The following is a 24,145-nucleotide window of genomic DNA, read 5'->3' on the forward strand; positions in this document are numbered from 1 at the left end:
GAACCAGCACAACAGGAGTTTATGCCTGAGCCCTGCAGTGCACACTCCAGACTGAACAACAAGGAAGAGGAAGGGCGCACGGCCTCCTGCAGCAAGACATTCCTGGAGGATAAAAGCCCGGAGCCCAGAGCACCTCACACACACACTCCCTCATCACTCCCACTCACTCGACACACGCTCAGCTCCCAGCCAACCCCACCATGACCGCCTCCACCATGTCTGTCTGCTCTGACGCTCGCACCAACTCCTCCTGGCAGGTGGATGACTGCCCAGAGAGCTGCTGTGAGCCCAGCTGCTGTGCCCCCAGCTGCTGCCAGTCTAGCTGCTGCCAGCCCAGCTGCTGCCAGCCCAGCTGCTGTGCCTCAGCCCCCTGCCTGACCCTCCTCTGCACCCCAGTGAGCTGTGTGTCCAGCCCCTGCTGCCAATCTTCCTGTTGTACACCCTCATGCTGCCAGCAGTCTAGCTGCCAGCCAGCCTGCTGCACCTGCTCCCCCTGCCAGCCATCCTGCTGTGTGACTCTCTGCTGCAAGCCTGTCTGCTGCACACCCATCTGCTCTGGCTCCTCCTCATGCTGCCAGCAGTCTAGCTGCCAGCCCTCATGCTGCCAGTCCTCATGCTGCCAGCCATCCTGCTGTGTGCCTGTCTGCTGCAAGCCTGTCTGCTGCACACCCATCTGCTCTGGCTCCTCCTCCTGCTGCCAGCCATCCTGCTGTGCTCCTGTCTGCTGCAAGCCCTGCTCCAGCATGTCCCTGCTCTGCCGCCCCGTGTGCAGACCCGCCTGCTGCCTGCCCACCTCCTCCTGCTGTGCCTCCTCCTGCCAGCCCAGCTGCTGCCGCCCAGCCTCCTGTGTGTCCCTGCTCTGCCACCCTGCCTGCTCTCGCCAGACCTCCTGTGGCCTCTCCTCGGGCCAGAAATTCAGCTGCTGATCCCTAGTTCTCACCTGGGGTGCTAACTCACACAGCTGCTTCCCCACTGCTTTCTTCCTGCCCTCTAGCCTTGACCACAGACTAGCCATGGCCATGCAGAGGGTGCTTTGCTGAGTCCTACCCTGAGGCTGCCTGAGTGGAGCGTCACTGCCTTCTTAGGTCCCAAGTCCAGCTGTCTAGCCCCCTGGGCTGTCACCGCACATACTGTGATAACCTGCCTTTTAGGGCTGGAGAGTTGGCTCAGTGGTTAAGGGCACATATACTCTTGCAAAGGACCTGAGTCCTCTTCCCAGTGCACAAAAGGTGACTGTTGTAAGCTGTAATTCCTTCCCCAGGGGATTTGCTGCCCTCTTCTGGCCTCTGCAGACACCTACACACACACAGGCATGCACATATACACATATGCACACACACACACAGGCATGCACATATGCACACACACACACACTAAAACTTAAAAATAAATAAATAAATCTGTTTCCTAATGATCTGTGTCTTGTATTTGGCAAGGGGAGGGTGGGCATGAAGGGGCCAGACTTCATGCAGCAAATGGAACCTAGCTCTTCTCAGAGCGGCTACTTGGCATCTGAGCTTAAGAACGTGGGGTGAAGTAACTATCAGGCAGCCATGCACCCCTGAGCGTCACAGCTGCTCCTGAGGGCTGGGCCCACTTGAACATGACCCTCCTACCAGGAAGCTACATCTCCAGTCTCCCCTGAGGGATCAGCCCTCGATGGCGCTGCTCATTCTGCCTCTAGCTCTCCCAGAAGCTCTACCCTCCACCCAAGTGTCCACATCTAAGCCAGGGCCCCAAGGCCCTAAGAACGCCGGCCTCACACAGGCTTTTGGGTGCCTTCTGCCAATTCGGCTCTCCTGGATTCCTGGATGCCTTTCCCGTAGCCCCAGTGCCCCACAGTCCTTCCAAGCAGCTGCCTCACACAATGTGGGACCGATTCCCGCCTTGCTGCCTTGCAGTTCAGACCCAACATCCCACCCTGAAGGAGCACAGGGACTCCTCACGAGGTAACGCCAGCTGTGCCACCAGCCCCTGGTCCTCACACGCAGGGTTCCTGTGCTCAGGGGGCTACCTCCCTTTCCCCACTCAAAAGACCTCGCAGGATAACAGAGGCATTCCAGCACCAGAGACTATATGGCACAGCCTTGTCTTGTTCTTGGGGGCAAATCTATGCACCCACAGATAAGAGGATGCAGAGGGCCATGATGTCCACATCCTGCTGTGGGTGCTGTGTGGCCAACAGGTAAGGCTCAACTTTACTGGAAGATCACCCCCAACATACATCTGGCCCTCTTTGGTACCCTGATGGCCACAGGGTTTGGAACAGAAGCAGGACAGGGGAGAGCTCACTGTGACTTCAGCCTGACACTTTGCATGCAGATTCCCAAAAGAGGGGGCCTCATCTGCCTGGTGACCCTTGCTCTGCCAGAGGGATGCCCTCTGGCACTCAGGAAGTGTCTCTATGAGGCTGTCTCCTATGAGGCTCTTTCCTAGTGTGGTCACACTGAAAGATACTGTTCAAGGTTTTTAATTGTAGGTGACCCCGGAACTCTGCCAGGCCAGCTCCAGGCTTCATCTCGGGAGAAATGAGAACATGTGTCCATACAGAGCAGTATCCGATCAGGTCCACACTACTGACAACAACAGGAAATTATGCAAATGTCCATCAGCAGGCGAGTGGACAGGATGTGCATGGGCTGTCCACACAGGGGGCATCACACAGCCGTAGAGGAGCCCACCAGGCAGATTCACCTTGGAAACATCGTGCTTGATGAGATGACCTGAGAGGCCACGAGTGGAGCACACAGAACAGGGACTTCCGGAAATGGTCAGCGGGTGCACAGGCCAGTCATATGGCTCGCTGCTGAGACAAATATCTGGCAAGAGAACTGGGGATGGAGGCAGCGGTTGGTGAGTCCTCTTGAATCACGGTTTCAAAGGGTCCAGCTCTCACCCTGTTCATTCTGAGCCTGTGATAAGGCAGAACGCATACAACCCGAGCATGGAGCTGAGGCTGCACCACTTCACCGCCAACAGGAAGCAGGAAGGAGGAGGGGCAGGAAGAACCTCAGAAAGCCCGCCCCCAATGGCCTACTTCCTCCAGTAAGGCCAATGACCTAAAGTTCCATCCTCCTCCCCAAACAGCATCACCAACTGGAGAGCAGGCATTAAACACGTAAGCTTGTGAGAACATTCTGTAGCCAAACCACGACAGTAGATGTCAGAGGTGGGCCAGGGAAAGGACAGAAAGACCACTGGGGGCAAGAAGCCTGGGGTGAGATAATGCCCACACTGATGACAGTCAGGTGCTATGGGAATGCTCTGATACCGTTGGCTGCACTCTCCAAGAGGCAGCTCAATGGCTCACCAAGCACATCTCAAGAAAACTGCCAGTAGGAGCTGCAGGCCATCATTGGGTCCCTGTGACTAACAACCCTGTCCCTTCACCTTAACCAGGGCACTGTCTGAGAGGATAGAAGCCATGGCCCCAGACCCTTAAGGCTGAAGGTTAACTCTGAAGTTGAGGCTGGCAGAAACAGGACAGAAAAGCCAAGTCCCAGATCAGGGCATGGAGGATGGCTGTGGGTGCCTAACATCTTCAGCTGACTGTGCCAACCCTGAAAAAGAGCCAGTGGCCTGCTTCAGGTGCCCAAGATGAATGCTGCCTCCCACCGAACGATGGAAAGACAAGCCACCTCCCACAGAGTCTCCTGTGCGGAGGTCACTTCAGCAATGCGGCCAAGTGCCTGGGAGCCTTGCCACACACCCGGCTGTCGGTGAAGGACTTGGCCAAAGTCAGAGCAGGAAGAAGCACAAGTGAGCAGATGACAACACGCAGCCCAGGGAAATACAGGAGCCTGGACAGCACCTTAAAATCCACCCCCCCCCACCTTGCAAGGTTCCTGAAGCCTTGGACAAGGCTGAGCACTGGACTGAGGGTCCCTCGAGCCCCTAGGTACCTCCGAGGAAGCTAGACTCAGAAGACGAACTGAGCCAACTGGAATGGTTGCAACAGTGTGCCATAATAAAAACAATTCCAAAAGCCTGCACCGTTTACCTTTGCAGTTTTCCATTTTGTAGTTTTCAAACTTCTGGAAAGTGAAATCGGTAGACACAGGAGGTTGTGAACTAAGGGCAGAATGCTATCCTAATGATGTGGCAGGGAGGAAAAAAAGGAGAGGAAAGGTATGAGGAAGGGTGGAAGAAGACTCCCAGAGTTCCTGGAAACTAAAGCAGGGGCCTGAGGGTATTTGCCAACAGGCTGCATTGTGGATAGAGTGTGTGGTACCACCGAAGAGGGGGTTCAGGGGGTACAGAGGAGTGAGGGGAGGCTAAGATGGAGATCAGGAAAGCTGGAAATCAGGGTTGGGAAGGCAAGAGCCAGGGAGGACGGAGTCCCAGAAATGGATAGGAGCAGTCAGACTGAAAGATGAGAAGCTCAAGGGATGCATGAGACCAGAGCTCAGACAAACAACATGGTGCTGGGAATTGAGGGGGTTGGGGGAGGGTGCTGGCCACATAAGTGGTACAAGGTTCCAGAAAGAGATGAAGTCACCAGAAGAACAATCCAGTCATAAGGCCAAGACGGTGACACACTTCTGGGATATGGAGGCAAAAGGATCAAGAGTTCAGGGCAAACCTCAGCTACATAGTGAGGCCAGCCTGGGCTACAGAAGTTACTGTCTCAAAGAGAGAGAGAGAGAGAGAGAGAGAGAGAGAGAGAGAAGAAAAAGTTGCAGGTACACCCCTGCTGTACCACACAACCTGAGGGAATGCCCAGTCACCCCACAGAAAGGGGGCCAGCCTCCTGCCTAACTGTAGTATGCACAGATATGCCATGGTGGCTTCAGAGATTGATCTGGACGGGAGAGAACAGAAGTGTCTCATTGAGGCCACACTATGACTGGTGGGTTGGGACCTCTCTCTGACGGGCAGTATCCACATGACTTTAATTTTATAGAGAGTTAAAATGACTCTATAGTGACAGAATGTGTCTGGAAATAAAATCAGGACAATCTCACAAAGAAGAGTCTGAAGGATAAAAGTGAGGAAAATGGGAGAATTGAGGCATGCTGAAAGCTTACACCAGAAGGAATGATGACTAGAATCTTGGAAGGGAAAGCCAAGGATGGAGAATTGTTTTAAGATAATCCTAACTGAATGAGGTTTGAGCATCTTACCCAGGGTCCTCTTTCTTGCTTAGCTTCTTTAGGTCCACAGATTTTAGTATGTTTATCCTATCTTATATTTCTAATACCCACATATAAGTGAGTATATACCATGTGTGTCTTTCTGCTTCTGGCATACCTCATTCAGAATTTGCCTGCAAATTTCATTATTACCTTGTTTTTAATTGCTGAGTAGTATTCCATTGTGTAAATGTACCACAATTTCTGTATCCATTCCTCAACTGAGGGACATCTGGGTTGTGTCCAGATTCTGGTGATTACGAATAAAGCTGCTACAAACATGGTTGAGCAAATGTCCTCATTCAGAAAGGCAAACAGGATAGACATTGGAAGAGGGAGAAAACAGGGCACAGGACAGGAGCCTACCACAGAGGGCATCTGAAAGACTCTACTCATCAGGGTATTAAAGCAGATGCTAAGACTCATGGCCAAACTTTGGGCAGAGTGCAGGGAATCTTATGAAATAAGGGGGAGATAGACTGGAAAGGGACAGGAGCACTACAAAGAGAGCAACAGTACCAAAAAAATCTGGGCCCAGGGGTCTTTTCTGAGACTGATACTCCAACCAAGGATCATCCATGGAAATAACCTAGAACCCCTGCTCAGATGTAACCCATGGCAGCTCAGTGTCCAAGTGGGTTCCCTAGTAAGGGGAACAGGGGCTATCTCTGACATGAACTCAGTGGCTGGCTCTTTGATCACAACCCCCTGAGACAGGAGCAGCCTTACCAACCCACAGAGGAAGACAATGCAGCCAGTCATGATGAGACCTGATAGGCAAGAGTCAGATGGAAGAGGAGAAGGACTGCCCCTAGGGACTAGGGGAGGAGAATGGGAGGAGAAGAGGAAGGGAGGTAGGGGTTGGGAAGAGGGAGGGGGCTACAGCTGGGATACAAAGTGAATAAATTGTAATAAATAAAAAAATTTTTAAAAGAAAATCCTAAAATGAGAGGTCTCACTGAAAGTCTCAATAGACCACAAAGTGGCACACAGCCTGGAAACAGGCATTCTAGAATAGAAGGAAGAAAACAACAAACTGAAGTTGAGAGACAGAGGTGAACTGTAGAGAAACTCTAGTTGTCTCTGCTCAGTAACATGGCACCAGGAGAATAAGTGTTCTCACCTGTGCTTTGAGGGACACTAGTTCAAACCTAGAATTTTTGTTTGTTTTCTGAGACAGGGTTTTTCTGTGTAGCCCTGGCTGTCCTGGAACTTGATCCATAGACCAGGCTGGCCTCGAACTCAGAGATCTGCCAGCCTCTTCCTTTGAGTGCTAAGAGTAAAGGTATGCACCACCACTGCCTAGCTGCAAACCCAGAATTCTATACCCAGCCAGACTATCATGGCAAGGGAGTGGGGACAGGTAGGCCTCGGAAGTGTGGCCACTGCAAGATGTGGAGTCTCTGGCCTTGGAGCCACAGCAAAATGAAAATGTGGAAAGCTCAGAGTTCCACCAGAAATGCGGAGTGTCCAGGAGGACTAGGCATGGCAGAGGGAGACACCAAACCCTACCCAAGCACTGTAGCCCTCACAAGGCACAGGTGATGCAGGGGGCATTCCCAGCCTCCTGCCAAGAAGCCACTGAGTAAATTGTGCTGTGTAAGACTTGGTCTTGCTAACATTTGGAGAGGGGCAAGACGCCCTGTCTGTAAGCCTCTGAGGGAGTTGTGTTATGTAAGACGTGTTTTTCACTTTGCCTATGTTTTAAAATGTTTAAGGCAATAGTAATAACAATAACAAGTCCCAGTCACGCAGGCACAGGATGACAACCCAAGCACCCTTTGCCATGGAGCCCTGCTCACCCCCAAAACCCCACAGGGGAAGTGTCCTCAAATGTTTTCCATGCTTTCAGCACAGTCAAAACAAAAACAAACATGGGTGAGGCATACACACTGCCGACGACTGACGCTAATAAGGAGGCTCCAGCAGCCGGCAAACAGGAAGGAAAGCCTGAGAAGTTTCTCACCAGGACAACACCAGCCAGGGGAGGTATAAAAGCTGACAGCCAGCCCCTCACACTCACACACTCACACTCACACTTTCACAGCTTCTACCAGACCTGCCCGCCATGGCCACCTCCACCATGTCCGTCTGCTCCAGCGACCTGAGCTACGACAGCCGCGTCTGCCTGCCCGGTTCCTGTGATTCTTGTACTGATTCCTCCTGGCAGGTGGATGACTGCCCAGAGAGCTGCTGTGAGCCCAGCTGCTGCCAGCCCAGCTGCTGTGTCCCTAGCTGCTGTGCCTCAGCCCCCTGCCTGACCCTCCTCTGCACCCCAGTGTGCAGTCCCTGCTGCCAATCTGGCTGCAGCAGCTGCTGCACACCCTCATGCTGCCAGCAGTCTAGCTGCCAGCCAGCCAGCTGCACCTGCTCCCCCTGCCAGCCATCCAGCTGTGTGACTCTCTGCTGCAAGCCTGTCTGCTGCACACCCATCTGCTGTGGATCCTCCTCATGCTGCCAGCAGTCTAGCTGCCAGCCCTCATGCTGCCAGCCCTCATGCTGCCAGCCATCCTGCTGTGTGCCTGTCTGCTTCAAGCCTGTCTGCTGCACACCCATCTGCTCTGGCTCCTCCTCCTGCTGCCAGCCATCCTGCTGTGCTCCTGTCTGCTGCAAGCCCTGCTCCAGCATGTCCCTGCTCTGCCGCCCCGTGTGCAGACCTGCCTGCTGCGTGCCCACCTCCTCCTGCTGTGCCTCCTCCTGCCAGCCCAGCTGCTGCCGCCCAGCCTCCTGTGTGTCCCTGCTCTGCCGCCCTGCCTGCTCCCGCCAGACCTGCTGTGGCCTCTCCTCGGGCCAGAAGTCCAGCTGCTGACAAGTTGGCTCTCTTAGTCTTTGCAGGCTCCATCTTTGTTCCTAAGCGATTTTCCACTCTCTGGAGCCTCTGGAAGCTTCCTGGGGCCACGAGAGTTGTTTCACTATGCATTGGGGGCTACCGAGCTGCCACCTAGTGGGGTCTGAAGGGGCCACCCAGTCCCTCCCCCTATTCCTCTGTGACACAGAGAGTAGCCCCAGAAGCCCCTTCTCATGACCATGCCTTCACACCAGATGTGACAGGTCCACTGCTATGTTCAATAAAGTGTTCATGTCAGGAGCTATGAGTGGTGTGCATTTTTCTAGAGTGTTCTGGGTCTTCAAGCCAGACATTGCCTGATAAAGCCAGACACAGAAAGATTCTCCAATGCCAAATCAGAACACCAAGATAAAACCTAAGGCAGGTGTGTCTGTCTGACAGTCTCTCAATGTGGCAACAGACTGAGAACACACACGGGGGTGGGGAGCTTCTAGGTCAGGTGGCCTTAAAATGGGGTTCCACCCCACCTGCCTCAGATCGCCAGAGTGTGAGGATCGGCTCCTACTGTGATGGTCCCACTAGAGTTTAAGGCCTGCCTGAGGAGGGACAAGGGGAAAGGATACCTGGAAACAGACTCCCAGGATGGCGCAGAGTACAAGACTGGGTTCCCAGTGGACTACTAAAATGGAGAGTCAACTGTGCACCATCAGACCAGCCAGGGAAGCCAGTGTTCTCCTCAGCCCCATGCTGAGAGCTGACTAGATGAGGTAAAGCCAGAAGACAGCAAGAGCGGGACACATGGGCAGCAGCAGAGATACCTCCATGGGACTGACAAGGTCTATCCTGTCCCAGCTGAACTCTTCTCCATGGGAGGAGTTGAGCAGAACCCCAAAGAGAAGGACCTCTGAACATGGTGGGGGCAAATCTGAAGTTGTACTGTTCCTGCTCGCTGGGTTCATTCCTACCCTGCAGCCATAACTTGGTTATTCTAATATTCCGAAGGGAATGGCCATTCCCTGGGTACAGGGAGGAAGGCTGCCCTTGTGCCCTGCCCAGCTTCCTGGTCCATGACAAAACACCTGAGGAAATCAGTGTGGACAGAGGACAGTTTGGCTTAAGCTCACAGTTTCATCTCTGAGCTGTCATTGCTTCGAGGTGTGTGGTAAGGAGGTAAAGCAAGTGAGAGAGGACCTAGCCAGGGTCCATGGGCTTCTCCAGGGCACAGAGTCCATCATGGAAGATCCTGGGTGAGTAAGGGCCACGGGTAAGCTACACTGGTGAGGCCCTGTCCAGACAACTCCTCGTTTCCCAACCTTCTGGGTTCCTCACGTGCCAGCAGTCAGCTCCCTGACACCAGCAGCATCAGGGGACCTGAGTTCAAGTCCTAACACCCACAAAGCAGCTCATAGCCATTTACAGGTCCAACTCTGGGGGTCTCAATTCCCTCTTTTGACCTCCTCAGCCACCAGATACACATGTTGTGCAGACATACCTGTGGGTAAAACAGCCATAAAATTAAGGCACGTGCCATTAAAATGTGAGAGAAAACCAAATAATTGGCAGGTGAAGGAATTAAAATGTTTTAATTTAAAAAATTCAGTAAGACAAAACAAGCAATCACTGCCTCCACACCCCACCTCCAGTTCCTGGTCTATAGAATAAGTAGGTGTTTGCTTTCTAATTCTTCTTCCTGACCTCCACCTCTAAGCAGCATGCTCTCGGTGCTGTTTTAGTAGTTTCATCATAGGCCTTGTCCAGCGATGCTTCCCGAGAGAATGAAGACACAGTTTTCTTTCTCTGCTCCCTCCCAGGACCCGGCACACTGAGGCTTGCCTATGAGCTTTGTGTCTTGGTTAGAATACTGTCAGGTGGAGTCTGGCAGCTGCCCCCTCACCTTAAGCCCCTGCACGGCCTCAGGAAGACATGGCTCTCAGACACTTGACATTAGCCTTCAGCCTCCTGAACAAGAGACAGTGGTTTTCTGCTGCTCTAAATGACCCCAGGGTCAGCCTGGCACCTGTCTCAGCCCTGGTCTTCTCCTTGTCTTCCTACCTACCCCAAGATGAGCTAGCTGTGGCCAGAAGCCAGGATCACCAGGCCCAGGGTAGGTAAGTACACTCCAGGCTGCAGAAGAACCAAGGAGTTGGTGGCTTCCAACATTGTAGATGACCAACAGCACAGCTGAGGAGGCCGCTCATCCAGATAGGGTCTTCCTGGCACGGGCATAGCTCCTCAGGAGAGCAGTTCTGGGGGTCTCTTTAGCTTCTGCTCCCACTTGTCCCTCCTCTGCAGAGCTGGCCCCTCAGTGTCCAGCCACCCTCTTGCCTCCCTCAGATGCCGTTCTGTGGTGACCCTGGGCCTCTACAGACCCCATGATACTGCACTCTTCTGTGATGTCCTTCTGCCCTGTGAGAACATGGGCATAGGTTCTAGGAGCAGGAGCTCTCACTCAGCCCTGAATGAAGGCTTGGTTCATTCATTCTTCCAAAGAGGAAGAAGGATAGGAGTGGTGGAGGTTCAAGTTAAATTCTTGACTGAAGGGGCTTCAGGCTCTGGCTTGTTGATAAGCAGAGACCGAATTACCTTCAGGGACCCAAGATGCTAGCTGTTAGGCTTCTCCCAGCCTCCCTCCATTCCTACCTGCTGCAGTGTGTGGCTGGCATATGCCATCCTCTAGCCTGAACTTTCCAGCCCAGGGGCAAGGTTTCCCTTCCTCTTCCCTACATAATCTAGACATTGTGGTTGTTCTCTCTTCTCTGTCTCTCCTCTCTCTCTTTTTGTGTCTCTCTTCCTCTTCTCCACTCTCCTTTTTCTACATGCATCTCTCTCTCATGCTCTCTCTTTCTCTCTCTCTCTCTTCCCCCTGCCTCCTTCCCTCCCTAATCCCTTCACGGCAGCAAAGAGCTGCTTCAAATAAACCTGCATTTACATACTTTCACTTGTATCAAATTAGCACATATCGCCACCTTTCAAGCATGCTCATCACTAGCAAATGCCCTCTGCTACACACACACACACACACTCCTCGCCAAAGCAGCAGCAGGAATAAAAGTGGAACAGCCCAGTGTCCCTTAAGGGCGGTCACCCTGCTGCTGACCTGGGCCCTGAGCCCCTCTGTGGAGAAGCTTTAAGGTTCTCAGGGACCAACCACCCTGAGCAGTATGGAAGACGGAAGTGAGGCACCACACAGACATGGCACGCCTACCACTGCTGCTTATCACGTGTTTGCAGATAGCAGTTAATGGCTGAAGGACGTGGGGGCAGTCACCTGCCTCACTTGCTGCCCTAGTGGCCTGGTGCAAAGGAGGCAGGCTGTGCCCTCGGGTTTGGGAGGTCTACGTAGTGCCACAAGTAACAGCCTGGTGGAAAGGCAGTCGTGCAGCTGTCCCATCTCTTAGCTGGGATGGCTACAGAGGTCACAGGCTCAGCTGCCAGGCTAAAGGGCTGTAGGGGAGGAGTCTGCAGAGTGGCATGGGCAGGTAGGCTGGCAGCACCCAAGGTATGGCAGGTCACAGGAACACACAATAAGCCTGCAGCTCGCAGGCATGCAGCAGGCTGCCAGACAGGGTGTCTTAGTCAGGCTTTCTATTGCTGCAATAAGATACCGTGACTGAAAAGCAAGTTGGGGGGGCGGGGGGGTGATGGCGAGGGGTTTATATGGCTTACACTTCCATGTTGCTGCTCACTGTGGAAGGAAGTCAGGCCAGGAACTCAAACAGGGTAGCATCTGGGAGGTAGGAGTCTGACATAGAGGCCATGGAGGGGTGCTCCTTATGGCTTACTCCCCATGGCTTGCTCAGCCTGCCTTCTCACAGAACCCAAGACCAACAGTCCAAGGATGCTACCACCCATGATGGGCTGGACTTCCCACATCAATCATTGATTAAGAAAATGCATTATATCCGGCCCTCATAGAGGATTCTCCTCAACTGAGGGTCCCTCCTTTCAGATGACTCTAGTTCATGTGTCTAGTTGACGTAAGATCAACCAGCACACAGGGGCTAGGCCCACAGAAGGGAGCCTAGTACATATAGACCTGGACAGCAGGACCACACAGGGTCTAGGAAGCAGCAACAGCTTCCGCAGCCCTGGGCCTGGCAACAGTTGTGGGGCTACAGTACAAGGAAAATAGGGCAGGAAGTCCCTCATTAACGCTGCTGGAAAGCTCTCCAGGCTTTCTGCAAGCACACAGCTGTATTTGCTGAAGGAACAAACGAATCCCTGCAATCAGTCACTGCACAATAGGGTTGATGTAGTAGTTAGACAGTCAAGCATAGAGTCGAGACTCATGACCAGCCTCTGAGCATGCCTTCTAGGGACTGTCTCAATTACGTTAATTGAAGTAAAAGGCCAGTCCACAGTAGGAGATGCCACTCCCTGGGCTGTGTAAGTGAAGAAAGAAGCTGGGTGGTGGCGGCGGCTTTCATCTCTGCTTTCCCAGACCAGCCGCTTCAAGCTCTTGCTCACTTGCCCACCAAAACAAATCCTTTCTCCCTTAAGTCGCTTCTGTCAAGTGTTTTTAACCACAGCAGTAGAAGAGAAACCGAAACAGCTAATTTTGGGTTAAGGGGTGATGACAAATGTAAACTTTCTGTAACCACTCGGGCCCTGCCAGCATGATCTGAGCATAACAGCTGGCAACACATATGCACACAGGCATGTGCTTGTCAATAAAACTTTATTTACAGGGACAGGAAGCATGCCGAATTTAGCCCATAGATCCTAGTTTCTCAGCTTCTGTGTTAACAGTTTTGCCTTTTACAACAAAAATTCAAAATAAATAACAATGATGAAATACAGTATTACCGCAAAGCCTTCATTGACAGAACGAGGTGGGAAAGAACAGGATCCTACACTCAATCCAGCCAGTGTCACTATGGACTCAGTGGTGGCCTGAGCAACAGCAGTACAAAATGCATGTGAGTCAAGCCTGAGTATCCTGTTTATGAAAGGAGAAGTTGGCCTCAAGCCAAAGTTGTCTATGGAGACCATAACTCAGGAAGATGCACCCCAGAATAACAAGTCGCCGAGGAACCAGTGATGGAAACAACACAGGGAAGACCAGATGCATTCTGGGTAGTTGGGACATAGAGCTGGGTATAAAAGCCACCCCCAAAAGGAATGCCAGGCATTCCTACCCTCCTCCAGACCAGTCAGCACCTGCCACCATGTGCCACACCAGCTGTTCCTCAGGCTGCCAGCCAGCCTGCTGTGTGTCCAGCCCCTGCCAGCCAGCCTGTGTGCCTCTGAGCTGCAGGCCTGGCATATGCGTCCCCGTGAGATGCCAGGTGACCTGCTGTGTGCCCGTGAGCTGCAGGCCCACTGTGTGCATGGCCCCCTCGTGCCAGTCCTCTGTGTGTTTGCCTGTGAGCTGCAGGCCTGTCTGTGTGACCTCCTCTTGCCAGTCATCCGGGTGCTGCCGGCCCTCCTGCCCCACCCTGGTCTGCAGGCCTGTCACCTGTGGCACCTCCTCCTGCTGCTGAGCAGTGTCTCCAAGCCAGCCACTGCCAGATGGGACACAGCTGTCCCCTCCCAACTCTTGTACTCTATGAGGCAGGTGCGAAGCGTGTTCTGGAATTGTGGAGAGCCAGTGCAGAAGAATAATCCAGTTTCTGCCTGCTCCTGCCCAATCACCAGGGATGCCCTGACTCCTGGTGTCTCTCTGTATCCTTTGAGTGAAATAAATCGCTTTCCATAAAGCTTGTGCTCTCTTTCATCCCCACATACTTTTCAGGATAGGGGATTGAGACAGGTTGCCTTGGCTAGACTAGAGCTCACTACATACACCAGGCTGACCTTGAACTCACAAAGATCTGCCTCCTCTGCCTCCCAAGTGTCTATATACTTTTTTTAAATAAAAGACTTACTTTTATTTTATGTATATGGGTGTTCTGCTTACATGTCTGTGTACCACATAAATACATTGCCTGTGGAGGCAAGAAGAGAGTGTCTGAGCCTCTGGAACTGGGGTTACAGAAGGTTGTAAGCCACCGTGTGGGTGCTGGGAATCCAGCCTGGGTCCTCTGAAAGAGCAGCCAGCTCTTTTAACTGCTGAGCCATCTTCCTAGTCCCTGCATATGCTTCTGAAGCTCTTTCCTTGAAAATTCACAACTGTGTTCGGGACAGCTGCCATTCCTCGGGGAGAGCCCTTTTCCCTGCTGAACCAAGGAGGTATGAGGAGTGAGCTGAAGCAGCTATCCCAGGGCCCACTTCCTGAGACTTACATTGGGAAAAATGGAAGAAAATCAAGTCGTTCTGTGGGTTGGGGTAGAAAACAGGCCTGGACCCAAAATCCTATGAATCCCAAAGTACTGTCAGAGCAGGCAGGGCTGGCACTTTCTACCTCACTACAGCACCAAACACTCAGAGACTCTGCCTGCCCAGCATGAGCAGAAAGTGTGAAAGGTGCATTGGTGTGAAACCCGGAAGGCCTCACCAGAATCTCAGTAAGTAAGTCAGCGTCCCCAGGAAGACAGGGGTCAGGGACAGAGTTAGTGACCAGGCATCTAATACAGGACACCTATACAGGACGCTAGTGTGGGACAACATCACTGAGCTCCCCAGCACCCAAGCCCAAGCCTCCAGGGGCCCATCAAAGCAATCTGAGGTAACCACTGTAACACCCACCCAAAGGCCCTTGTCAGAGTCCCACCCACACAGGGACAACCGACAAAAAAGCTGCCGAGAGAGATGAGACTCTCTGTGTTGTTTTCAATGTTTATTCCAATCAGAGTGTGAAGCATGCAAAAAAAGAGAGATGATAGATAGATAGATAGATAGATAGATAGATAGATAGATAGATAGATAGCTTTAAAAAAAAAAAGAAGAAGAAAACCCCAATCCCAATCCATTGTCAAAATGCAGAGTAAACCAAAAAATCAGACTCAAAAATGACACAGGTGTAGAGTCAGGACACACTAACTCTAAAATATCTCTCATTTGGTGTGTTAAAATGTTACTTTTGTATGAACAGATGGGAATTTAAAACTAAGAATCAAATGGATGCAGTCAAAGCCAAACTGTACCATGAAAGATGAGTTCCTTCATACCTTCAAGGATATACTTGATGTAGGCAAAGGTGAGGTTTCAGATGGGAAGATGGGTGGACTTGAAGTGTCAAAATGTAAATACCAAGAGAAAGATGGTCAGAGCAGGAGGAGGCAGAAACAAAACAGCAAGGCATTCTGTGGTGATGAATCATCATCCATGGATGAAAGTGTGTAATTAGCATGGCTGGAAGGAACAAGAACATTCTAAGAAAGGCCCGTGTCTCACTGGCTATCTGGCCTGTGGAAACAAGATGCCCAAGGCAACTGGAGTTCCCTGGGAATCTCTGTCTAGGAAATAAAAGGCTGACACCTGGGGCCAGACAGAAGAGAGCTCATGCAGACAATCTATTGCACCATCTTCTAAGCCAGGCTGAAGCTGAGATAGTGAGGGTATGTCACAATGGCCAGGGCTGCCCTTTGACCAGGGCTGCTTAATTATGTATACATCTTCTCCATCTAAACCTTACCCTCCTGTGAGGACCAAGAAGATGGACTTGAGGACGGGGGTCATTGGATCTTTCTGTATTGCTTCCCATTGTGGCCACATTGAAGTGATCTCCTTTTTTCCTGATTTTTTTTCTTACTATTACTTATTTGTTTCATTGGCTCATTAAGGATGGGCAACCATATCTGAATTATTGGGACTACCAGGACCAGGCTCTGACCATTAATAACCCTAATAACACATGAAATGTCACAGGAAGAAAGAGGGGAGGGGAGGGAAGAGGAAGGGAGGAGAGAAGAGAAGAGGAAAGGGGGGAAATGGGAGAGGGAGAGATAGGAAGGAGAGGAGAAGAAATGGAGGGGAGGATGGAGGGAGCATGGGAAGGGAGGGAAGTAAAAGGACAGGAGGGGAAAAGAGGAGAGGAAAGGAAAGGAGGAGGGAGAGAGAAGAGGAGAAGAGATGATGAGTGAGAGAGGAGAAAGGATAGAAGGGGAAGGAAGATAGGAAGTGAGGAGAGAGGGAGGAGAAAAGGGAGAGAAAGAAGATGAGGGAAGGGAAGAGGAGAGAAGGAGGAGGAAGGAAGAGGGTAGCAGAGAGAAACAAAGAGGGGAGGAGGAGCTAAACAGAAGAAACAAATAACATCTAAGAAAAGTTCCACAAAAATAAAAAAGATCCCCTCCTGTTTGACTTTTCTTGGGAGATATAAATATCTACTTGTCCTTGGGCAGGACCCTGATGACAAACCAAAGAAATTGTTTTGCCCAGTCCAGCCAAGGGCATTTAGTGGGGTTACCTACAGGAGCAGAGACAGCCAATGGGTAGCAACACTTCTGGAAAGTCTCCTCTAAGCAATAGTTTACAGCTTATACAGCCTCAGAGACAGGAGTCATCTCCTGCAACATCCCAGGAGTCCCTCACTGTTCCCCAGGGAACTTTAACAGATCCAGTCTTGTTGGGGTCTCCCACAGGTTATCACAGCTGCTCCAGTTCCAAGATGGCAACTGCTGTGTCACCCTTAGAGGACAGCATGCCAGAATAACCCCAAATAGGCTACATCCCTCAAACCAAAAAATAAATAAATAAAACATGGCTAGATACATTTTGTTCAACAGGCGACTGTTGGGAGCCAAAAGTTATGAGGAAGATTAAACCACATGCTATGAACACAGAAGTGAAGGCAAGGAGTGTATCAGACAGCTGATAAGAGAAACATGCGCACTGACTACTGAAGGAGAAGCCAGCCCACCCCGTGAAACTGAAGGCATTCCTCAAAAGTGAAATGATAGAGACAGACACTTCACTCTCCATAGACACACACCATCAGAGATGATGTGAAGGAGAAAAACTGGGAGCCACACGAGGGGGGGGGTGCTGCAGGAAGTGCTCAGTGAAATTTAAGAACGCTCCGGAGAGGAAGGTGCTCAAAGCAGTCAGGGGACATGCTTGTCCTAAGAGGACGTGGACGGAGCTGGCACCAGCGAGAGAACGAGAGAAGGCAGCGAGTAGAACTTGGAAAGTGATGTACAACCACCAGAACACAGACTGTGCTCCCAGAAACCCCCACTTCCTTTAGCAGAGAGAAAAGGCCTCTGCCAGTGACAAGTACACCGAAAGAAACTCCACAGACATCTCCTGAGATGTGGAGAGAACAACATTCAGGAAGATTTCAGGGGCCCAAAGAATGGAGGCTTCAGAGTCAGGCAACAGATGGGTAACATGAGAGCCCTGGACAAACACTGCAGGCGCGTGGAAGCACCCTCCTTCTCAAGGAGGACAGGGGTGCATCTGCCCAGATCACCCAGAGGCTCCAGCTGAAATCTCACAGCTCGTCAGAAGGAATGAATACCCGTGAGATTCTGACCCGAGAAAGAAAATGGAATTAGAAAAAAGTGGCATCCAAGCAAATGCAAGTGGAAAAGGGTTTTACAGTAAGTGTAGAGGGCTGGCCATATGGAAGAATATTGAAGAAAAGAGCTTGCCACCAAGCCTGACAATCTGAATTCAATCCCTGGGACTCACGTGGTAGAAGAGAACCAACTCTGTAAGTTGTCCTCTGATCTACACATGTGTCATAGCATGCACATACACACATGCACACACACATGTGCACACACACATTCAAGCACACACACATACATCGCACAGACACAGCACATGCACACATGCATACACACACATACTAAAATGCAGTTTTTGAGGGGAGTGTAGAATAACATAGCAAAGGAAATCAGAAGTAAGTTCAAATGCATCAGCGATTACAATAAACATAAATAGATTAGACCCTCCAGGTAAAAGACAGAGATTGTTTCTGTTTACTTGCTTCGAATCCTGCTTCATGCTATCTTGGGCCTAATTTGGCCCTTTGCCTGTCTTTTAATAAACTTTTATTGGCTTCTTGTCCACAGGTTGCCTTGCACTGTTTGGTGCTTCAGTAGCAGGGATGAGTGTTTGTGACAGAGCCCAGACAGAACCCAGGATGTTAATATATTTACTAAATGGGAATTTATAGAACGGTTTGTCAAGCCTTGGTTCTAAAGCATAAAGAATAGAAATGTTGAACATAAAATGTTATGGAAAATACACCCAGCAAATCTGGACCAAAAAGCTCCCATGAGATTTGGTTAAGATAAAAATACCTGTAAACGTAGGAAACATTATTTTTAATAAAGAACTCTGGGCAGGGGGCTAGCCGGCCTCATGGACTTCTGGGGGAACCTTCTAAATCTACCTCAACCCCAACAGAAGATCTAGGCTTTTCAGTCCTCCAAGAAGATGTGACAGTCCTCAGCCCTGGGTAGCACAGAGTAAAACCTCAAAACTTCAAAGTCAGTTGATCCCAAGGGGGCCCGTGTCCCAAGACACAAGGAAAGTAGAATGGATGATTCTGTTTTGATACGGATTCCCACCCAGCCTCAGACCCACAGGGCATGCTTAGCTTTAAACATATATGAGACAAAGCTGAATGTTCTCAAGCAGTTTTTATTCTCTCATTTTTATTCCTCTGCTTATATGTATCTAGCTTTAAGTATCATTTCTTTATTGTGTAAATTTGATTTTTCTTCTGACATTTTCTCTCTCTTTCATCTTAATAGTTTTCTCCTTTTTTCTTTTTCCTTCATTTATTTAACCTTATTGAATCTTTCTTTCCCTTTCCTTGCACTGCTTCCTTCCCCCCACCCCCCATCAGTGATATGCATTGGCTCCCATCACAGATGGAGGTGTCCTGGTTTGGCCAGTGGTCCCTGTGCTAATACTCCTGTCTTTATAGAGCGTCACACCAATTCCTCCTGGTCAGTTAGGAACCATGTCAAGATCCGGGAGAGCTCCTGTGTCATGTGCATACATGTGCCTGAGTGTGTGTCCACCTGACGGAAGGATGTGAGCTGTCTGGATGAAGAACACTGTGGGGAATAAAGCCCTTGGGATGAAGGCTGGGTGGGAGAAGGGCCGCAGCAGAAACTCAGCCTCAGGGCCCTTCAGAGGCCCAATGCACAAGTCATAACCTCCATGGTGCTAGGGCAGGGCTCAAGAAGCCCCAGGGCAAGTTGGCACTGCTGTGTGCCAGGCTAAGGCTCAGGAGCAACATACATGAACCCAGGGTCACTGCATATTCCACTGAGGGCCACTGAGGTAATGACATTCTCCTATCCAAATGGGACAGTAAGGTCATTAGAAGTGAAGAGGGAGGCAAAGAAGTATTTATCCACCTAGCGTCAACCCTGGCTGCCTCCCGCTCCTGTGGCCAAACCTCCCGTGGGGCAGCCTCTATGGCAGGATAGGTGACCCGCTGCTGCCAAGCTCCTGCCAGCAGGCTCTACAGGTTGCAGCTGCTGTAGTGCCCCCTACTGGATCCTGACCATTCCTATCATGTCCCTCAAATCCCACAGGCACTGCTCAGACAATTCAAGGCCACATTGGCTGTTCTTTTGCCTTCTCTTCCTCACTCTAAAAAAAAGCTATCCTCCCTGTCTGGACCTTTTCCTCAATGAGTGCATGTGTCTGGGTCTCAAAACCCTGCCTGCTTTATCCTGTTGCCTAGAAACTGTCCTTTAGGGGAGGCGCTTCTGTCACAACACAATATGGAAGAGGCCTATGGGTCTGCGCTGGGAAAGAAGAGCTGATGAATGAGATCTCCGCCCTGCACTCTGAGCAGGCGGAGGGTCTCAGAGGCCCTGAACCCTTCATGTCTGAATACAGATTCACCTGCCTGAGAGGAGGTGAATGCCCATGTGTGTGAGCATATAGGGCATGAGGGCTCGGGGGTGGGGGGAGGTCTGTGAGTGCACACACGTGTATCTGGAGCTATAGGAGTACATGACTGCATGTATGTACAAGAAGTTCTGCTTGAGCAGATGTATAGATGACCCTACGCATGTGTTTGTGTGCATGGGAGTGTGGGTATTCCATTCACATGTGCGTGTGCATGTGCATGTATGTGTTGAAAGGATGGTATGTGTAAATGCCTGTGCTCATCCAGGACACTGGATCCCTAACATCGTGTTTCATTTCTGGTTCAGTTTCATAAAGCCGCAATTTAAAGCACACACTGGTCTTGGCTGTTGTTTCAAAAACCAATTTTTTTTCCTGCTTGCTTCTTGTCACCAACCCACAAGCTAAAGGAAACAGCTATCATCCCACATAGCCAGCAGCGAGAGCTCTGGGAGGGACGGAGTAGGACAGAGCCTCAGGCGCAGCAGACCCTACCAGCCGAAGGCATGGCCCTCCCTGGGAGGCTCCACGTGACCACGGTCTACATGAGGCCACGGATAAGGATGCCCACCGGAAACAGGAGACTGTCACCAGTGCCTCACAGAGGAAGTAAACCCCGGTTTAGACACCACTGGCAAAGACTTGAACATGAAAGCACATGTCAGAGGCACCTGGAGCACAGATTCAACTCTATCCGTTGACGGATGAGGGATGCCCACAGTCAAATGACAGCACTGCCACTACAAGTCAGCAGAACATAACGATGCTTCCTAGCTTCTAAGTTGAAAGCGATGTGTGTTTATTATGGTTTTTCTTAAAGACTTATTTATTACGAAGACAATGTTCTGCCTGCATGTACACCTTCATGCCAGAAGAGGGCACCAGATCTCATTATAGGTGGTTGTCAGCCACCATGTGGTTGCTGGGAACCGAACTCAGGACCTCTGGAAGAGCAGCCAGTGCTCTTAACCTCTGAGCCACCGCTCCAGCACCCATGTGTGTATATTTATTATATAATAGTAGGTCACCAGGCAACTGAAGACAGTCATGTGTGAACCACTCACTGAAGAGAAGGGGTTAGGGATAAGTCACATTGTATAACTAAGATTGAGACATTTGAGAAGGACCCTGTAGGTGACCGTAGTCACTGGGACTCAGCATACAGGATGGCACCCGAGAGAACTAACCAGGGCTAATCTGAGCACCCACTGCCCATGCATCCCCCACCATGGGCAGACAGGAAAGGGAGAGCAGAGGATGGACCCATGAGAGACAGTGAGTCTGTGGCAGGGACTACCTTCTCCTGGGCTGCAGCAGGGACCTGTCCTCCACCTACATCTATCTCCTGAGCCAAGTGAGGCCAAAACAGAGCAAGCACTGGCCTTAAGTCCTTTCTGATTACCAAGACAGTCAGGAAGCAGGACAGACATGCTCAGCTGACTTGAAAACTGCTTTATTGGGCACATGGGTTAGAGAAGAACTTGCGTCCGGGACACCCTTCAGGGAAGCACAGGGCACGGGGATCTGGTTCCTTCTGCATTCTGCCCCCAGTGTCAGGGTGCAGTGGGCGTGTTTCCCAGTGTTGAATCCATGGTCAGCTGTGGGACGGCATAGGACAAAGCATCCATTTAACCGGCAGCGGCTGGGTGGAGACACTGCTCAGCAGCAGGAGGAAGTGCCACAGGTGACAGGCCTGCAGACCAGGGTGGGGCAGGAAGGCCGGCAGCACCCGGATGACTGGCAGGAGGAGGTCACACAGACAGGCCTGCAGCTCACAGGCACACACACGGAGGACTGGCATGAGGGGGCCATGCACACAGTGGGCCTGCAGCTCACGGGCACACAGTAGGCCACCTGGTATCTCACGGGGACACACACAGCAGGCCTGCAGCAGGATGGCTGGCAGGGGCTGGACACGCAGTAGGATGGCTGGCAGCCTGAGGAGCAGCTGATGTGACACATGGCAGAGTCTGGTAGTCTGGAGGAGGTTAGGGATGACTGGCACTCCTTCCCGGGGCAGCCTTTATACCTGGCGCAGTGACTCAGCCACCCAGAAGGCAGCTGGTCCCTCTTGCTTGCTTCCTGGCCTGTCCCCAGTGCTGGCTTGGCTGTTGTGTGTGTTTCTGTTTTTGTTTGCTCCCAGCTCCATAGCTAATTACATCTCTTCCAAGTTCCTGGAGGGGGTATGAGGGCAAACAGGCAATCACCAAACGCTGACGCTCCATACCAGGCCTCTGGGGCTCGTGATGGACACACACATCTGGGCTCCAACAGCTTTGAGTAGGCCCAGCCCTCAGCCTCTGCTTTTGGTACTTGTGGAGCCTCTCTCTTGGGCATGTCCCACTCCATGCTTGGAGCTTTCATTGGTGGATACCCTGTGTCTTTACATCTCCAACATCCTGGGGTCTCTACTGAAACTCAGGTTTCACCTTCACGCCTTCACACAGTGATCTTTCCGTAGATCTGGGAAATCCAATCCTACAATCGTATGACCGCAGAGGCTTTCTGGAGCCTTGGGGCAAGCCTTCCTGAACCCCACAAGTCTCGGATTTTGCAAGCCTAGAAAACCATGTGACAATGTTGCCATGTTCTTCTGCATAAGATATAATGTAGCCACAGCTGTCAAGGCCTCTGTGTGTCTTAGCCACTAGGGACAAACTTCCCTAGGAGCAGAGAAGCCATTCCACACACTTCCAGTTCAGGGATTCCCCTCCCAAATGAATTTGCATTTTCCCACATTAGACCCTTTGAGGAGCGGGGTCTTGCCATCCCTGTCCTTAGCTATTTTCCCAGCACAGAATGAGAGGTTTCTCTTTAATGGTGCTGATCACCTCAGCAGTCACAGCCGCTTTCTCCACATACGCCTTGTCTACAATTTTAAACTGGCCCAGGCACCTTTCCTCACCCAACTGCACATGCTCACATTATCTGCTCCTCCCACTGCAGATCATCTAAGAGGAGTGAGACGCCATCTTGCCACAGCCTGAATGCCAGGCCGACTCGAGAACTCCTCTATCAAATGCATCAGCCCATGACTTCCAATTCCACTTTACTAGGGGTTTTTGGACATGGGAAGAAAGCAGTTAGGTTTTTGTTGTTGTTTTTGTTTTGTGTGTGTGTGTGTGTGTTTTTACCACACCCTACCACAAATGGCTTGTTCCTGATAAATCCGCATTCTCCTCTGAAGCCACATGATCAGTCTTTAGTGCCTGCCTTTTATCAGAATCCCATTCTTGCATACTCCTATAGGAAAGCCCATTCAACGCTACACACAGAGTTCCCGGGCTGCTCTAGCCAACGGCTCCAAACGCATCTTCATTCCCAATGCTTCAGAGCTTTCTAGAGGACTGCGAACCCTATGGGAGGATTTAGCTGGTCGGTGCTGAGGCAGGGTGGGAATTCCTGGAGCTCCTTCCCAGGAGAGCCTTTATTCATGACCCAGTGTCCCAACCACCCAGAGCACAGCTGGTCTTCTCTGTACGCTCATTTTCTGTCTTCCTGTTTTCTGGCTGCTATGACAAAAATGCCTGATGAAAACAGCTTAGGAAGGAAGTGTTTGATTTGGCTCACGGTTTGAGGGGATACAATCTAGAGGGCGGAAAACACATGGCGGCAGGAGCAAGGTGGCTGGGCGCATTGCATGGTGTGCTCCCTCATTTTTCCTTTTGTTAAGCCTATGACCCCAGTAACATAAGACGCCACCCACACCAAGGCTGGGTGTGGTGGTTTGAATGAGAAACGCTCCCTTCTAGGCTCAGGCATTTAACACGTCCTCCAGGTAGTGGCACTGTTTGGAGAGATTACGGGGAGGTCCAGCTGTATTGGAGGAAGTGCGTCATGGGGGGCGGGGTTTGTGAGGTTAAAGCCTTGTGCCATTTCCAGTTTGCTCTTTTTGCTTCATGCTTGCATGTGAAGACATGCGCTCTTGGCTTCCTGCTCCTGTCACCGTGCCTGCCTGCCGCCATGTTTTCCTGCCACTGTGGACATTTAGTCCTCTGGAACCGTAAGCCAAAATAAACTCGATGAGTTTTCTTAGTTGCGGTGTTTTGTCATAGCGGCGGAAAAGTAATAAATGCAGTGGATCTTTCCTCCCTACTGAGTTAAACTCCTCTGGATACCTTCACAGACATGCCCAGAGATAAGTTGAAAGTTTGTTATGTTATAGTTGATCACCAGTCAGTTAAAGAAGAGCATGTGTGAACCAATAAGGGAAGGTGTTAAAGGGTCAATCACATCATATAACTAAGACTCAAACATTTGAAAAGCACCTTGTAGGACAAAATCACCAGGGCCCAGTGGCACCAGAGAGAAAAGCTAACTGGGGACAATCAGAATATCCCTGCGACAGGGCTACAGATGCACTGGGAGAGAAGAGCTGAGGGACGGGATAGGAGGCAGCTAGGAGAGAGTGAATCCACGACAGAAATGCACATTCCTGGGCACAGGAATGCTAAGGACCTTCCTCTTTAATCAGGCCATGCCCTCCACCCCATCTCTTCTCCCAGGTATCACAGAGAGCATT

At 51.1% G+C, this 24,145-nt stretch overlaps 5 protein-coding genes across 5 annotated transcripts in view; 3 read left to right on the plus strand and 2 right to left on the minus strand.

Moving 5' to 3' along the window:
- The window catches only part of Tspear (thrombospondin type laminin G domain and EAR repeats), a 186,818-nt gene that overhangs the window by 125,960 nt on the left and 36,713 nt on the right, over nt 1–24,145 (minus strand). The window lies entirely within an intron of this gene.
- LOC110545074 (keratin-associated protein 10-8-like) lies at nt 201–926 on the plus strand. Its single transcript, XM_060369257.1, has one exon. It carries the CDS (start codon nt 201–203, stop codon nt 924–926), a length of 726 nt encoding a protein of 241 aa, XP_060225240.1.
- On the plus strand, nt 7,201–7,941 carry LOC132646057 (keratin-associated protein 10-12-like). Its single transcript, XM_060369256.1, has one exon. The coding sequence runs from the start codon at nt 7,201–7,203 to the stop codon at nt 7,939–7,941; it is 741 nt and encodes a 246-aa protein (XP_060225239.1).
- LOC110545068 (keratin-associated protein 12-1-like) lies at nt 11,578–21,617 on the minus strand. The gene has a single exon (XM_060369259.1). It carries the CDS (start codon nt 21,583–21,585, stop codon nt 21,283–21,285), a length of 303 nt encoding a protein of 100 aa, XP_060225242.1. The 5' UTR covers nt 21,586–21,617; the 3' UTR covers nt 11,578–21,282.
- LOC110545067 (keratin-associated protein 12-1-like) lies at nt 13,051–13,403 on the plus strand. The gene has a single exon (XM_021630915.2). It carries the CDS (start codon nt 13,089–13,091, stop codon nt 13,401–13,403), a length of 315 nt encoding a protein of 104 aa, XP_021486590.1. The 5' UTR covers nt 13,051–13,088.

The sequence above is a fragment of the Meriones unguiculatus genome, chromosome 16, assembly GCF_030254825.1.
Source record: "Meriones unguiculatus strain TT.TT164.6M chromosome 16, Bangor_MerUng_6.1, whole genome shotgun sequence".
Taxonomy (NCBI): domain Eukaryota; kingdom Metazoa; phylum Chordata; class Mammalia; order Rodentia; family Muridae; genus Meriones; species Meriones unguiculatus.

Excerpts from the sequence above, each read along its gene's own strand:
- LOC110545074 (XM_060369257.1), top strand. The coding sequence starts at position 201 with ATGACCGCCTCCACCATGTCTGTCTGCTCTGACGCTCGCACCAACTCC.
- LOC110545067 (XM_021630915.2), top strand. The coding sequence starts at position 13,089 with ATGTGCCACACCAGCTGTTCCTCAGGCTGCCAGCCAGCCTGCTGTGTG.
- LOC110545068 (XM_060369259.1), bottom strand. The coding sequence starts at position 21,585 with ATGTGTCACATCAGCTGCTCCTCAGGCTGCCAGCCATCCTACTGCGTG.
- LOC132646057 (XM_060369256.1), top strand. The coding sequence starts at position 7,201 with ATGGCCACCTCCACCATGTCCGTCTGCTCCAGCGACCTGAGCTACGAC.